General features: G+C 44.4%; 1 protein-coding gene across 6 annotated transcripts in view; it reads left to right on the top strand.

Annotated features, from left to right (window-relative positions):
* The window catches only part of MTSS1 (MTSS I-BAR domain containing 1), a 451,322-nt gene that overhangs the window by 284,087 nt on the left and 150,566 nt on the right, over positions 1-16,669 (top strand). For all 6 annotated transcript variants that reach the window (XM_069220729.1, XM_069220724.1, XM_069220725.1 and 3 more), the window contains exon 4: positions 4,112-4,196. In XM_069220729.1, the coding sequence (XP_069076830.1) occupies positions 4,112-4,196 (85 nt within the window). The remainder of the gene's footprint in view (positions 1-4,111; positions 4,197-16,669) is intronic.

Below are 16,669 nucleotides of genomic sequence, written 5' to 3'. Positions count from 1 at the left end.
TCTAACTCAGTACATTGGACGTTACCATAGGTCAATATGTCATATATGTAGTGTCTTCTGAGAGAAACTGGAGCACCAGCTTCAAACCCACATGGACGAACAGGGTGAGCAGTGAGACTTTTACATGTTGCCCTGACTGGAGCCATATTGTAACAGCGCCTGGCACAACCCAGAGTCAGTAAGACACCAATCAACTTCCAACCTACAGCAGTGAACTACAAAAAGAGAAAAAAACTCCTTAGGCTATGGTGTTCAGGAGCCACCAAGAGCTATGGGTTTGGAATCTGAAAAAACACTGGGATGTGGTGTATTGGGAGACAATCGTCTGACTTGTAACACTGTGGCAGCAAATTTTGCTCAATTGCACGTCTCACCTCATATTGGGCATCTGCTGAAGCCCATTTTATTTGTAATTCTTATTTTAACTCGTTATGAAGCAAAGCAATCATTTATGTTACCTCAGAGTGGTTTTATGGGGGAGGCTCTTATATGTCCTGAACTTGGATTGGCTCTTGGAGAGATATCGTATACAGGAGCGGCTTGTGTCAGGGCAGAGTGACGGGCGGGGTGTTCTGGGGGGGAGGTGGTGAAGGACACAAACAGCAAAGCAAAACAAACGGAGGAAACGAAACAACATAAAAAGAACTTATCTGCAGCCCGCTGCATCGACTCTCTTCTGCTCCTCTCCACTGCAGGCATAGACTCCCAGACTGCCCTGTGTCTAATCCAGATGGTGCACTCATGCTGCTACCAATAAGAGAGCAACATCTGGATTGGCCTGAGTGCCCCGGCTTTGCACTCCCATAGAGACTGGGAGCCTGTGCATGCTGTCTCCAACCTGGCAACGCAGCTCGGGTTGGAGACAGCTCAGTGTGCATGCAGGTTTGGCCGTCCTGAGACAGCCGGACAAACCTACATGCGCAGTCAAGGCAGTGCACACTTCTGCCCCCTCGCCGCAATGGCCCCGCTCCCAAGACTCGGACCAGACCCACTTAAAAAATAAAACTATAATAACCCTTTTTTATTATTTTTATTTTTCAACTTTTGAGGCTGCTGGGGAGGGGTGGGGGTGATAGAATGCTCCTCTACCATAGCAGAAAAGCCACTGCTGATCGTATACATTGTGTATGTTTTGATTGCAATGTACAGACGAACAGGAGAAACAAACCTAAAAGGCGAATTTAGTTTTCTCTGTTATCAGACACTGCCATCTTGTGGATGTTCACCGTCCGAACAGACGCATATAATACAGTGTACCTACCATACACAGATCAAGCATCATGCCTCTGTTTGTTTTCGCAATGCTTGTACCTGCAGCCCCTTCTTACTAAAGCACCCCCCCCCCCCCCCCCCAAAGTGGCATAACAAAGGCCACCTTCGCCCCCTCTGTGTGGAAGGCCCTGAGTTCTAGAGCTTCCCCTAAAGCACAATACCATGGCCTAAGAGCTCCTGAGTGAGTCCGCAGGGCAAAAGTCCTACAAAAAAAGAAGTGGGGGGACTAACCAAGTCATGCAGTATGCAAGTGACATCATAGTAATTGACATCATAGTAATTGACATCACAGTAAGTGACATCATGACATGTGACATTGTGCTTTGTATCACACCCTATGACCTCACATGAAGCAGTATCCGATCTCAACACCTCAGATATATGTTTAGCAGTTCTGTCGCAACTACATTTCAGTGCATTGCAAGATTTAATAAGTGAAATTTTGCATTGGGGTTGTGCAAAAAAGGTAAGCACCCCAGACACAAAATCTGGGTCCCTATTTATAAATGTTTTCGTGGCATGGTGAACGGTGTGCACCTTATGAAAATAGTGAGTGGACGTCGTCCACCCGCGTGTACCCCCGACTTGTGCCCTGGGGTTTCGTGTACTGTGCAGGAGCCCCCTCCAGTTTCATTACGCCACTGCACACCCCTAGTGTAGTCCCTCACTGTATCTCGTGGAGGAGCACATGCGCTTCTCTTCTGTTTGGTACACACTATCCTGACTAATGATATTCTCGGTTATAATAATACTAAAGAGTATGAGTAACTGCAGCACGTAGGCGTGTGCATGGCCTGGCGCATGTGACCTCCAGGTCAGCTGGATCAGTGAATTATCCTGGTGCAGCCTCAGTCGGGGGTTACATTCTGCATTTGAGCCTTGTAGGTGTTTGCCAGGCTCGCTCCTGGGCTGGAATGAGCATTAATGTTCTTGCTCAGACCACTTTGTCCATAGCAAGCTGACTCCGGGGTGTCCTGAGGGACCCAGCCACTAGAAGGACCGGAAGCTGAGCTTCTCACGCTCACCTTCAGCGGATATTGTGCAGGTACAAAGGTCATGAGGGAGAAAATGTAACCCGGTTACTCACCTCACCCACCTGGATGCTACCCTCCGTTTCCAACATCTTCCTTACTGTCAGCCCGTCTAAACCTACCCAAAGGGAACACACAGCGCAGGCCAAACCTACTCACTAAATAATGTATAATTTCAGGAGCCTTCATTTATCGCGTGATCCTCTTGTCGGAATATTGTGTACAGAAATATCATCTAACATAAATCTTGTGCTCTAAATATTGTTTGCAGAATTATAATTCAACTGGAGGTTTTGTGTTGTTAACTCCATTGAAGGGAAGTTTCTGTGTACAGTATTTGTCAGACAGTATTCTGACTACAATATTCTGGTACCACACCTGGATTAGCTGTAGCTCAGTCCTGCCCTTGTGGGCTGCCTCTAAATTAGGCCAGGAGTGGGGTTTACGCTTGTTTGTTGTGAACTAACTTGTTTAGACTGCAGCTGTAGAATAGACAAAGGCCATCGCTGTTCTTTGGGTTAGAGGGCTCCTGTCCTACCTACACACACTCGGCCTGACTACAATTGCAAGTGGAAAACACATGATTTTGTCACTGATCTGGACTAAGTGGGGCATGACTTTTAAAAGTCCACTCTGAAGGCCAGCTTCTCTGGAAACCTTCGCAAGGATCTGCAAGTCTCTGCCAGTAAATATTCAAGTTACTAGCACTTGGAAGAAATTTAAAAGGAAACTACACCGCTTTCTACCCGTTCACCAATAAAGGATGAAAGGTCTCCCCTGTTGGCTGTAAAAACATCTGGGTGTTTGCAGATCAACTAGAAAAGAAACCTTCTACTAGTGTGTGTGTGTCTGTGTGTGTGTGTGTGTTACATGTCCATTCCTTTTTATAGGCTAACTCTGATTTCCCCTTGTGTACTTTGATGGCCCTTATAATATATTTTATTGCTGTACAATTCACCACTTGCTACGGTGTTATTGTTGCATGTCTTATGCTATTTTGCTGTATTGTTTCTTTCCCTTCGGAAGCCACTCTGCTACTCCTGTGGGAACTAGAATATATCAGTGTGTGTGTGTGTGTGTGTGTGTGTGTGTGTGTGTATATATATATATATATATATATATATATATATATATATCGGCTAAAAGTTCACCTGTCTCAGGAGGACATTTTGAAGCCCCGCCAAGCACTGAAGAACAAACTTCACTTCGAGGGTTGCGATGGTGAGACCGCAGAACCGGAGGTCTAGCTCCGCTCCCACACTTCGCCAAAGTGTTTTATCGAAGGCAAATCACTATATCGATCTGTGTCTCAGTCCTCTTATTTACCAAAATTGGAACGGTCTCCAGTGAGACAGACTGCTAGTATTGAATGCCAAGTAAAAAAAATTACCTTTTCTTTTAAGAATGTGGCTTCATTATCTTTAGGAGATGACTGAGTGAATGAAGTTTTGCTGCGCCAGCATTAGAAGTGAGAGTCAAACTGTGAGATGATGTGCTATGACATCTATACGTTCCATAGGTTAGGCACAGGAATTTACATTGCAGTTAGTTCGACACGTTGCCAAGAGACCTGTCCTTTGTGGCTGAAAAGATCAGTTCTTGCACTGTTACCTTGAAGCGACAAGTATCCTTGTGATTGCAGGTCAGGCATGATGGCAGTTGTGTAGTGAAGCTCCAGACGTTGATCATGAAACCATGTTCTCACTTTTAAGGATATTTTGCTCTTCTGTTTCATCATTTTAGAAGTCTTTCATCTTCGTGCATTGCCCACCTATTTAATGAAGTTTTTTTTTTAATGTTGCTTCCAGGTGCCACACGGGAAGTTGGATCCGCACTCACCCGCATGTGCATGAGACACAGAAGTATAGAATCTAAACTCCGCCAGTTCTCAAGGTTCGTAGGAATGTAAATCAATTCTTTAAAAATGATATTGTATTTTCATGCTTAGCATAAAATTGTAGTTTCTTAATCTTTGGTATGCGTTTTAACAGTCTAGAATCCAAGTTACTGATTTCCAAGGATGGTCTCCTCAAGGTGAAGTGCAGTCTCGCTTCCTAGAGTGCGCTGTATGCAGGGTATCAATGCTGATGCCATGTAGTCACTAGATGCATCTCATCACCACGCGGCCCGTGTGATGTCTCATTGGCAAGTTTTCTTCTTGACTGCTCTACTGATGCCAGCACTCAAGATACACACACAAGACGGGTGGAATAAACCCGACCTTAGGTCTGCTTGCTTTCTCCTTCTCCTCTTCTTGAGGTTCATCCTTCACCAGCCATTTTTCCTTAAGGTACAGCTTGAATGAGTGCACCCCAGCATTTCTTTCGACCGCTTCTTGTCGCCATCACACCTCTCTGAGACTCAGGCTCGGTTGCCAGTTACGCTGACTTTGTACGATGCATCTAAAATCTCGTTTGCTATAAATGCTGTGCGATCACACTTATTCAATCATGTGTTTGGTGCAGTAAGCGTACGTTCAGGAGTGATGCAGTATCAAAAAGAGATTATGTAGAAAAGTAAACCAGTTATATTAGCACAGCGACTAGGGTTGATAATACACAACCTGCAAGAGGAAAAGATTAACATTAAAAAAAATGTAAGTTGCATTATATAAAAAAAAAAATCCATTACGATCGAGAAATGATTATCAGATAGGAACTCTGGATGTTTCCCTTGTTTTATCTTCACAATCATCTATAAATCTCCTCCACTCAGCTGGATGATTGCATGCTGTGGATGTATTTTTATAGGTGACACTGAAGAAACATATATGGAAAAGACCAAGTCTGGCATTCAGTATTGTAAGATCTGAGCACAAGTCTAAACACTTTCTTCTCCTATCCGCTGTAGATTTAGCGATCTGTTGAGAGAATAGATTGTGTCCAGACTGGTAAATTCTCTTATTTAGCTTGACAGCAATAAGACCTTCAGTTCTACCTATTAAAGACTAAATCCTAGGTTTACTGGCTGTGGTAGAAAAATGTGACTTATTAAAAAATCCTGTGTGTCCTTTGAGTATTTGGAGAAGCTGTTCCTGGCCTGTCTAGAACACTGGGTATAAAAAAAAGAAATAATTTAATGGGATCATATCCCTCTAATCCCTCTGGCACACCATACATTAGTAGTTTCTCCTATTACAATTTTCCAAGTCATCAGCTTGTTTTTTTCAAAGGAGTTCATTCATCGCGCATCTGACGTATTTTTGTCGTGGAGTCCTGAAAGTTGAGTACTCCCTGCTAAACTAGTCATTCTTATCAGAGGGAGACCACTTGTCATCCAGAGTTTGTTGCTGTTTACTGCCTCCTCTATGACTATCTCAAATCTCCTCTAAAAATCATTTCCATAGACATGGTACTATAGTGAAAAATAGCACGAGGTTGTTGTAGATATGCGAACATTCGAGCAGCTTTAATATGCAGATAGAAAAAGTTCTGGAAGACTGCTGACATGTCACCCCAGAACTGTCATTCCATTCGGAAGGAAAACAAGCTTGTAAGCAGTTACTCATGTGTAAGTGATTGATGTATTCTTTCTTCAATACATATTACCTGCAGGCGCAAACCTATGGGTCAGCAGCAAAGGGGTGATGGAGTGAGACGTGCTCCGTGCCTAACACTGGTAGGTAAGGCTGTGCAGCTGCACGTTCCGAACCTCGTGCCGAATAAGAAGTGATGCATACAAAAACAGATGTGTAGAAACCATCTTTGGAGGATTAAAGGGGACATCCAAGGTAGAGGAGAAAACTGCTTTGTTTACCCTGACCTTGATTGCGAACAACCACCAACAGTAGGCATTCTAGAATGTTCCTCTGTTTTATGTCGTCACCTGGGGTTTTTACGTTTGTTGTGGCCTCATTCACTCCATGACTCATTTTAGAAGATGCTGGATCCTGCAGTGACTGATTTCTAGGTTGCAACCATCCTCCTCTACTCTTTGAAACATGGCATCTTTGGTGGATTATACTAGAGCGTAAGCATACGGGCTGCTAAGAACGCTATAGGTTGTACATCATTTACATTGTGGCTGATCCGAGAAGCGGAAAACCTTAGAACCTATATCCTCCTAGACTTCCACTCAATAACCGTGAAAAAAAGATTCTAGTTCAGAGTCCATAACCATTGTACATAAAGCCTTTCATTATAGAGAACCGACATATATGACCCACTTGCCTGCCATCTAAGATAAAGCAGTAAGAAATTTACAGAAGTCTAAACGTTTTGCTAAAAGTTAATGAAAATATGCCAATCCATCAAACATTCTAGGGTTTTTGGGAGTGTAACCCTGTGGTCTATTGGACTTTGTCTGATCTGTACTTCTCTCATTTCGAAGAGCTGGCGACCTAGTACCGCAAAGAAAGAAAAATATAAATAGCCAAATAGTAAATGTCTGTCATGCCCCTTGGATGTTGTTTTTTTAGGCTTGCTATTAGCCAATACCTTTTAGATTTTACTGAAATTATGTATATAATATTTTTAATTATAGGATCTTTCAACCAGCCCTCTCAATCCATTGGTGTTTTGTTGTGTCATTCACATTTTTCTTCCGCCCACTACAGCATATAGCCTGGGACATCCCACTTCAGCCTTTGGCTAACGTCTCTGTAAGGCACAGCATTTGCTTTTCCACAGGGGGCACATCCATACTCAGTAGTTTTCTTCATATACTGCTGAGGGTCCAGCAGCTCCCTGAAAACAAACCAAGCACTGACAAAGCCAAAAGGCCTGCAGCAATGCCAGACCGAGTGACTATTCACTTGGTGTTCAGGTAGGAATGTGGATGTCAAGCAGAAGATTCAGGTTGTGAATTTTTCATTGGTGACTTCTGGAAAAAGGTCAAGAAATGAACTGGGGTGTGAAGGCTCTTCCAAGGCCAAGTTAAATGGGGCTCTGCAGAACTAGAGGCTGTTAATAAGTTGAATAGTTGGTGCCTAATGATGTAATGATGTCTGTGAAACTGATCTCCGGCAGATAAGTGAACTAATCATGCTGCTAAGTGATATGTTATCACTCACCCGTGTCTGACATGCACTCAGGCTATGTTTGACTGTTTTACCTTTGTCGCTAACACATTAAAGACATTGAAAAAGCAAACGATACCCAAAATGTGGATACATCCTGTCTGATCCGGGTACTTTCTTGCTTTCTGTATACAACAATTAACACCATGTGCCCTTAATTCAGGATCTTATTGGTTTGCATGCACAACACTTTTCCTTTGGGTTCTTTGAAAGCAGAGTGCCAGAAATTAGGACCACCTCGTTGATGAACGTGCTCCTGAGGCATACACAGTGCTGTAATGCGCTATAGAAATCACCAACATAGCGTATCACCTGCTGAGCAAGTCTTTACAATTAATAAAATTGATGCTCAGAAAGGTCTATGCCAGAAGCTATTTTAGAGACCAGGCTGGAAACTGGAACAAGAATTATGCATAATATTTTCCCATCTTTGATGTGATGTAGACATTAAGAGAAAATGTCCCTGCCAATCATATGGTTTTGGCTCAAGTCTCTGTATTGGCATTATTTCCTCCATTGCACTGACTGTCCAATTATGCTCAGTTGTTGTTAGATCCTTGCTAAGTGTGTATTTATCCTACATTCCTCCCTCCACCCCCTGCTCTTCGCACTGAAAGCATACCTCACGCTGCTGTGAAATTAATTTTAATGACGTGAACAGAAACAAACTTTGAAGTAGAACATCTGTTCGGAGAATACCTATTATAAAAGAAAAATGGTTCAGGATTCTTGTCTAATAGTCCTCTCCTATCTTAATGATGTGTGTGGGTGGGGCGGGGGTGATTGTGTGCAGGAAAGACCACAGGAGATCACACTGTGATGACAGTCTGGTTGGGTGCCTGGTTGGACACCTGGCACCATATTACAGAAATTCGCCTTAGGGGCGCAACAAACTTGTGTGTCCATTTTCTGAGCCCCGGGTCCCTTGTTACAGAAAGGGACACAGATGCTTGAGCAGCCCTTTCTGTAATACAGATGGCGCTGGTGCACATGTATCGCTAGTGCAATCGTAAGAGGGCATTCTCTTCTAAGTGGCAGAGGCAAAGATGTTGTACAAAGATGCTCATTCTGTCAGCTTCCTGCTTTTCCCCTTTCTGACGCTTTTTCGTTTTTCTCTTCCTCAGTCTTTCCCACGTGTCTTTTGCTCGCAGTAAATGCTTGAGGCAGAAAACTAAGCTCTGGCCCTCAGAAATAAGTGCTGGTGCTCCGCACCGGAAACAACAAGCACAAATTAAGCCCCCCTCCCCCAAATACCTCTCCCCCGCCATGGGTGCACTCACTCATTGCACTCACCTGCTGGTGGTTCCCTGTTCTCCACCTCCCTTAAAGTGCAAGCCGGACTGTGAAAGATAGAACTACGGCTTCAAGTAGTCACTCAGCCTTTCACTAATGCCCTGTCCCAGGGTAGCCGTGAGTTTGTGTCTACCCTTGGGCAGTGTACAATCAGGAATAGGGTGCACTGGCCCTGTTTGCGCCTGGCGCATCTGTTTGAAGATGTTCTGCAGCGCAAACATTGACAGTGCACCCTTTTTGTAATACCACCCCTGGTGTGATAATGGTTTTATGTTGAATTTGTATTGCTGCCAGTTTGGTCAGTGCATTTCTGGCACTTCCTGAGGTATTATTCAGTAGATGACCTGGCGCTTTAACTCCTGGTTCATTCAGGCTGTGCGCAACGGAGAGACAAACTGGGAAAAATAAAAACACTTTAAAAAGGGCACAATAGGAGTAGGTGGAATATTCAGTATATATTTATGGTCATGTCCCTGTTAATCTCACTGTTTCATTTCAATCTATTCTCAAGTTCAATAAAAACCTCAGTTAGCATGGTCCATTTTCTGTCGAGAATATTTATTTTATAGTTACTGGTAAAGTGGCTGCTTAATGTTTACCTGAAGTAAAGAAACGTAGTACGTAACCACCCATTTATAAAGAATTATTACAAAGGCACTCTTTTAAAAATAGGAATTTTGCGCTTAATAACATTTGATGTTGTAATATTGCTTTGTGATGAGTAAAGGATAACCAGTCGACACAGTACAGGGTACATAATTTAATAGAAAAGGAAATTGGGTGACGTAGTGTAACCATGATCAAATTTGTAATTGAAGTCTAATATGTCTAGTGTTTTTTTCATTCGACTTGTATTGCTTTTTAATAAGCTTACATATTACTGTAACAGTAATTACTAATTATGTTCATAATGTAGGATTCTTATTGTTACTGCATTGAGAAAGAAGCCTGCGTAATCATCTTGTGTACTAATGTAAGTCTTTCTTAAATACCTACATAAAAATATCACTATAATAAATATTGAAACTCTTGTCGGTGTACAAATCATGTATGCGCTGGCAGTGTCACGTTCCCATCATTAAGCCTGTGGGTTGTCTAAATGGGGTGTGCTGGAGGTGCGAGACAGCCAGATGCAGTGGTGGTGGACATCTTATTCACAGTTTCTCAGCTTAAGGATTTGTGGCGGGCAACCTGGTCTCTAGGTTTGTGGCGGGCAGCCTGGTCTCTAGGTTTGTGGCAGCGTCAGTTTGTGGCGGCATCAGCCTGTGCTCTAGGTTTGTTGTGGTGGCGGCAGCCTATTCTGTAGGTTTGTGGCGGCAGCCTGGTCTCTAGATTTGTGGCGGCAGCCTGGTCTCTAGATTTGTGGCGGCAGCCTGGTCTCTAGATTTGTGGCGGCAGCCTGGTCTCTAGATTTGTGGCGGCAGCCTGGTCTCTAGATTTGTGGCGGGCAGCCTGGTCTCTAGATTTGTGGCGGGCAGCCTGGTCTCTAGATTTGTGGCGGGCAGCCTGGTCTCTAGATTTGTGGCGGGCAGCCTGGTCTCTAGATTTGTGGCGGGCAGCCTGGTCTCTAGGTTTGTGGCGGGCAGCCTGGTCTCTAGGTTTGTGGCGGGCAGCCTGGTCTCTAGGTTTGTGGCGGCGTCAGCCTGTGCTCTAGGTTTGTTGTGGTGGCGGCGTCAGCCTGTGCTCTAGGTTTGTTGTGGTGGCGGCAGCCTGTTCTGTAGGTTTGTGGCGGCAGCCTGGTCTCTAGATTTGTGGCGGCAGCCTGGTCTCTAGATTTGTGGCGGCAGCCTGGTCTCTAGATTTGTGGCGGCAGCCTGGTCTCTAGATTTGTGGCGGCAGCCTGGTCTCTAGGTTTGTGGCGGCAGCCTGGTCTCTAGGTTTGTGGCGGCAGCCTGGGCTCTAGGTTTGTGGCGGCAGCCTGGGCTCTAGGTTTGTGGCGGCAGCCTGGGCTCTAGGTTTGTGGCGGCAGCCTGGTCTCTAGGTTTGAGGCGGCAGCCTGGTCTCTAGGTTTGTGGCGGGCAGCCTGGCCTCTAGATTTGTGGCGGGCAGCCTGGCCTCTAGATTTGTGGCGGCAGCCTGGTCTCTAGGTTTGTGGCGGCAGCCTGGTCTCTAGGTTTGTGGTTTGTGGCGGCAGCCTGGTCTCTAGGTTTGTGGCGGCAGCCTGGGCTCTAGGTTTGTGGCGGCAGCCTGGTCTCTAGGTTTGTGGCGGCAGCCTGGTCTCTAGGTTTGTGGCGGCAGCCTGGTCTCTAGGTTTGTGGCGGGCAGCCTGGCCTCTAGATTTGTGGCGGGCAGCCTGGTCTCTAGGTTTGTGGCGGGCAGCCTGGCCTCTAGATTTGTGGCGGGCAGCCTGGTCTCGGTTTGTGGCGGCAGCCTGGGCTCTAGGTTTGTTTTTTATTATGTTTAGGGTGGTTTATCCTCTGCTGTAGCATTCTTAAATGACAGTAGAATTAGTTTCATGCAAGTACAGTTCCATGTTTCTTTTCCATCTACGTCGCTTTGTGCGAAGAGCCTCTCCTCTATCTGCCCAGTGTATGACACTCCCAAACCATTGTGTGAGCCCACAATCTTCAGCGGACCTCCAAGTCTGCGCTTGTCACCTTTTTAGGTCTCGCCTACACCGCGCATGCGCTGTGCTTGCAAGTGGTACGGTTTACAATAAAGAGCTCGAAGCCCACCTTTGCTTCCCATTCCTTGACTCCATTGTCGCTCTTCTTTGCTGGCTCCTGATTGACCAGCGCACGCCATACATCCCTTTCTGTTTCAGTCCTGGCGCATGGAAACAGTACGGATTGATTGCTGTTCATTAATGTCCGTCCGCAGCTCGTGTTAGCATTGCGGCACTATTTCTAGTCTTCCCTGCCTCTCACTCATCTCCTCCGTGTTACTGCCCGCTGCTTGCACCGGCGGCCATGCTGGTTATTTTTTTAAAGCACTACACAAGTGTATGTGTTTTCCACCCTGTTCTCTTCCCTTTTCAGCGCATGTTGCGATCCCACCCGTGATATTTTATTACTTTGGTGACATCAAACTCGCTTCTGAGATTCCAGCGCTGTGAAGTTCAGCATTCACGTTAATAGCTTGACGGTGGGTTGAGCTTTATTGCTGGCGCTGGAGTAAACTGCAGCACGTTCATGTAGCATAATCCCGAAAATGTACACTTGTGTCTACCGCTGCACCCCAAAAATACAAGCAGGTGCCAGTAGTGGTTTGCGCCCATTCATCGGTGTACAGCGTTGATGCCGACTGTAAATAGATATGTGGTGTAACTAATAGTCGTAGCGTTCACATCCCTTGGGAATTGATTGGGTTCAAGGGAGAATTGCTGTCGATTTTTCCTGTAATTTGGATTCTGGTCACGCCGTGTACGTGTGTTCATCTTACTTGGCTGTCGAATTTGCTGCTCTAGTTCTCCAGTTGGTATAATCGCTGCTCTAGTTCTCCAGTTGGTATAATCGCTGCTCTAGTTCTCCACTTGGTATAATCGCAGCATTTCTTTGCCCTTAATCGTCTGTTATGTTCTTTCATTCGAGGGCATCCGCAGCTTCCTCAGTTAGGCGCTCGCGAGTACATGCGGGGGTGGTGACGTTTCGATGACTGTACATGTGGCAGCCAGTGTGCATCATCGTCTCTCTTGGGAACACACATTTCCCATGTAGTAAGTTATCTAACTGTTGAAGAGTCTTGATTGTCCTCTTGATGCCAGTGGAGACTTCAGTGGCTTCCCCAAAAAAAGTACAGCGCTCATTATATTTCCAGTGGCAGAAGCCTTTAGGATTACGGGTTTTGCACATTAAATTAACATGATGTTTAGACAGAGAGGTTAATTTGGGCGAAAATAAAAAACACAAAATCATACAGTGAAATTCCGGTATTGCGAAAATGAGGAGTTAAATTCTAAACATTTGAAAACCGCTCCGGCCCCTCCTCCTACAAATATTCTTTCAGCAGCTGGGCCCTTCCACATATTAACACCCTCTCTATTAGGTACCTCTATTTATTTATGGAACATATAAATAAAGTTAATTGTGTATTTGCATGCAAACAGTCAACAGTTCTCACAAAGCTGTAGAAAATGCAGAAGAAACTATAACCTGGTTTTATTCTCCAAGCAATCCATTTCAACTCTAGTAAAAAGTATCAAGACAAGAAATTGACGAGTCTTCGTGGGCAGGAAGTTCCAGAGGCTTGAAGCAAGGCACGCTGGTCTCAAGCAACTTCGGCCCAGCACCTCATTACTGGAGATAATTACCCAAATCCCCTGCAACTGGCCCTTCTCTAATAACCTCATAGGCCTTTAAGATCTAAGCAGACGATCAACACTCTTCAAGCACTCAATGGAAGTGATCAGACTTTCATCATCTGGTCTGTCCTCTTCAGTCAGCCCAGAAACAAAATGGTCTGCCAACTGTTTTCTGCACTGCAAACATGGCATATGTTTTTAATATGTGTGTAATCAAGGTAAGTTTCATAGTTGAATTTTTAGGTCACAGCCTACCAGGCAGTGGAGCTGTCTGGTTTGCTAAAGACATCTTGGGGACATTCAAAAAGTTAACGGAGGAATGTATTCTGCCTTTTGCTTTTCATTGTCTTTGTGGTTTCTAAATTTCATTTTCTTGCTTTCTATTTGCTCGCTTTATTTGTTTTAGGCTGTCCAGCTTGAGGTTGTACTTTCCTTTGCCAAAAACGTATTTGCATTATCCCTCCGACTGCTCCCTTTCTGTAAACAGGAGTGTAAATCTTGTTCTTATCTCAACTCACTTCCTGTCCATTCAAAGACCAAAGTCAAATGTCAGACACTGTCTTCCGAGGTCACTTGTTTACTTTTCTTTCTCTGACTTCAAAGTGAGAGGATTTATGTGACAATCTTTTATGATACTGGTAGTAGGAAGGAGTGTTTTTTTTCTAGCACATGGCAATATTTAAATTAACTGTGTAAGCATTTCACAATATATTAGAATTATGATCGCACAAACAAAGCACATTTTTTGTTATTTCTGAAGTGGGTTGGAAACAAACTCTTTAATATGATACAATTTCCAACATTTTTGTTTGTGCACTGTGTGGGTATATTAGTAATACTGAGTGTCTGTGCAATGTAATGGCCATTTCAATTGCAAATATGTTGTCTATCAGGGCAGCGTGCTACCACACCATGAATACTCCACTATACGCCACTCCTCTCTACACCATTGAAACCACTGCACTACTCCACGCCACTTTATGCTATGCTTTTCTACTCTATCCTGTCTCACACTACTCTATGCCAATACACTCTTTGCCACTCAACTCTACCTCACTGCCCTTTTTGCCACTGCACTCTACATCACTCCAGTGTAGGCCACACCAATCTACTCTGCACAACTCCATTCTATACAGCTGTATTCTGACACTCTGCAGCACTGCACTCTCTCACTGTTCTGTATACCAATACACTCTATGCCAATGCACTCTACTCTGCAACACAACTCTGCCTCTGGACCTTATGCCAGTCCTCTGTACGCCACTCTAATCTGGTCTGCTATGCCACTATGCTGCATTGTACGACGTTTAATTCAGTGCCACTGCACTCAGGACCGCTGCACTCTAAACCACTGTGCTCTGCAACACTCTATGCCAATGCACCCTACACCAGTCCACTCTAATCTATGCTACTCCACATTATGCCACTCCAATACACAACACTCTCTGCAACTCTAGTCTTAAACATTCTATTCTTCACCATTCCACTCTGACACTCCATGCCCCTTTTTGCAAAACCACTAACTTTTAGCCATGCTGAAGAGCAGACATGCTGGTGTACCCATAGCTAAAACACATTGGCAAAGCCAGTAGCACTTGCATAGGTGAGACCTATTGGCTTTGCCAGTGCTTGTTTACTATTATTAATGATAAGTCAAGGAACCTGTTTCCCCTCTGTCCGTGGGTTGTCGGTACCGCAGTTAGGCAAATGTCTAGTTTTGTGAGCATTGTTCTATCTGTCACATTCTCCAGTGTGCTTGTTATTTTCTCTCGGTGATCTGCTATTACTGGGCATGAGTAGGCCATGTGAAAGAAGTCTGAACACTCACGTTCACATCTTGTGCAGATGGGCGTTGCTGAGGCTTACGTTTTGGATAGTCTTTTTGGGGGGGGGTCAGGTACTTTATGTGTAAGAAATTAAACTGTTGTATTTTGAATCTCATATTCTTAGATATTAAGAATGTGAATCTCAAAATTAAGTCCTATTTCTTGTTAGCTGCCTTACAAACCACGTACCCCTAGAATCCACAAGGTTACATTTGAGTTCATTTGTAAGTGCTTTGTATGTGTTTGTAACCACGTTCCTCTTGGCTTCTGATGAGAACAAGAGTTACAGGGAGGGGATTGCAAGTAGTTCTGAGGTGATGTCCCTTCCCACTTCATATGCATAGTACCAACTAGTCTATTACAGCTTAGGAACTGCCCCACTGGTACCCCACAATCTTGAGCTATGATTTGAAAAGGCCTCAGGGTACCGGACTCGCATAGGGCACCTACTGCCCCAACTACACAGGCGCCACATTTTAGCAAACGTAAGTGCCACCCAATAGTCAGTGCCTCCATTGGGATAACAAGGGCATATAGCGTTATCACGTTGTTAACCTGCACAGATAGCCAGCCCAGTAGTGTCTGACTACCTTAAGTAGTCGCAATATTTCCTTCCCCGTTTTGAGCCAGCATCATGGCTGCAAGCTCACTTCCGTTAATACCCAGGTAGATCAGCTGAAAGTTATTCCGCAAACCATTTGTCTAACTAATGCATTTGTGCTGGGAGGTAATATAGTTCATCCACAGGAATTCTCAGACCTTCCTTTCAAGCCAGGTAGTCGTACTTTGTGCATCGCCACTGTTTAGCTTCTTTACAAATTAGTAATAGCAATAATGCATCTAACTCTTTAAAAATCTTAATTCAAAGCGTAAAAGGTAGATTGGCAAAAATAATGGCACTATCATTTTTGACACCCCTACCCTGCTTATAGAGGTGTTGGGGACTAGCTTTGAAAGACCATGCTGCTTCTGATCGACCCAATCACTTCCTATACTGCCTTAATGTACTTCAGCTGCCGCTTAATGTTCCACTCCCAGGTTAAGCATAGGTTTAGTAAAACTCTGCTGGCAATCCATCTACCCCTGGTGTTTTCTCTTTGGCTAATTTGGCAACAGCCTTTTTAATTTCTTGTAATATTACTTGTTGTTCTAATTCTTCTGCTGCGACAGCAACTGCCAGTGCAGTCCTGTCTTGTACAATGAAAGGTTTTGAACATTCATCAGTCCTTGCCCTGCATAGAGCTCAGCATAACTGTATAATATTTCATAGACTTCTGGTTTATTCTAGCCTTAGTGTATATGTGTGTGTGTGTGTGTGTGTGTATATATATATATATATATATATATATATATATATATATATATATATATGAAAGAAAAGATGTCCTGATCTGCGTGTTACGGCGCACTTAATTCTCCGGTGGTGCTGTTTTGAGGCAGGACAACCATATTTTCAAAAAACAAGATTCTCTTTCTGTTTTAGCAAGAGAAAACCGCACTCTGTCGTTGTGCCAAAAATACCTTAACTTTTAATACATATATATATATATATATGTTCGATGGCATGTGTAGCTGCAGATACACATGCTGTGCACATCCCGCCATCTGGTGTTGGGCTCGGAGTGTTACAAGTTGTTTTTCTTCGAAGAAGTCTTTTCGAGTCACGAGACCGAGGGACTCCTCCCATTTCGACTCCATTGCGCATGGGCGTCGACTCCATCTTAGATTGTTTTTTTTTCCGCCATCGGGTTCGGACGTGTTCCTTTTCGCTCCGTGTTTCGGGTCGGAAAGTTAGTTAGAATCTCGGAAAAATCGTCGGTATTGTTTGCGTTCGGTATCGGGTTAGTTACAACAGATTGACACCGAATTAAGAAGCGCTCCGGTGGCCCTTCGGGGTTTTTTCCATCCCCGTCGGGGCCTGGTCGGCCCGGCCACGTGTCTCTTCAAGGCTGATGGAACGGACCCCATTCCGCTTCTGTCCAAAATGCCA

This window comes from Pleurodeles waltl, chromosome 2_2, assembly GCF_031143425.1.
Source record: "Pleurodeles waltl isolate 20211129_DDA chromosome 2_2, aPleWal1.hap1.20221129, whole genome shotgun sequence".
NCBI lineage: Eukaryota > Metazoa > Chordata > Amphibia > Caudata > Salamandridae > Pleurodeles > Pleurodeles waltl.
The sequence above is the reverse complement of the archived record's forward strand: the minus strand, read 5'-3'. Positions and strand labels throughout refer to the sequence as shown.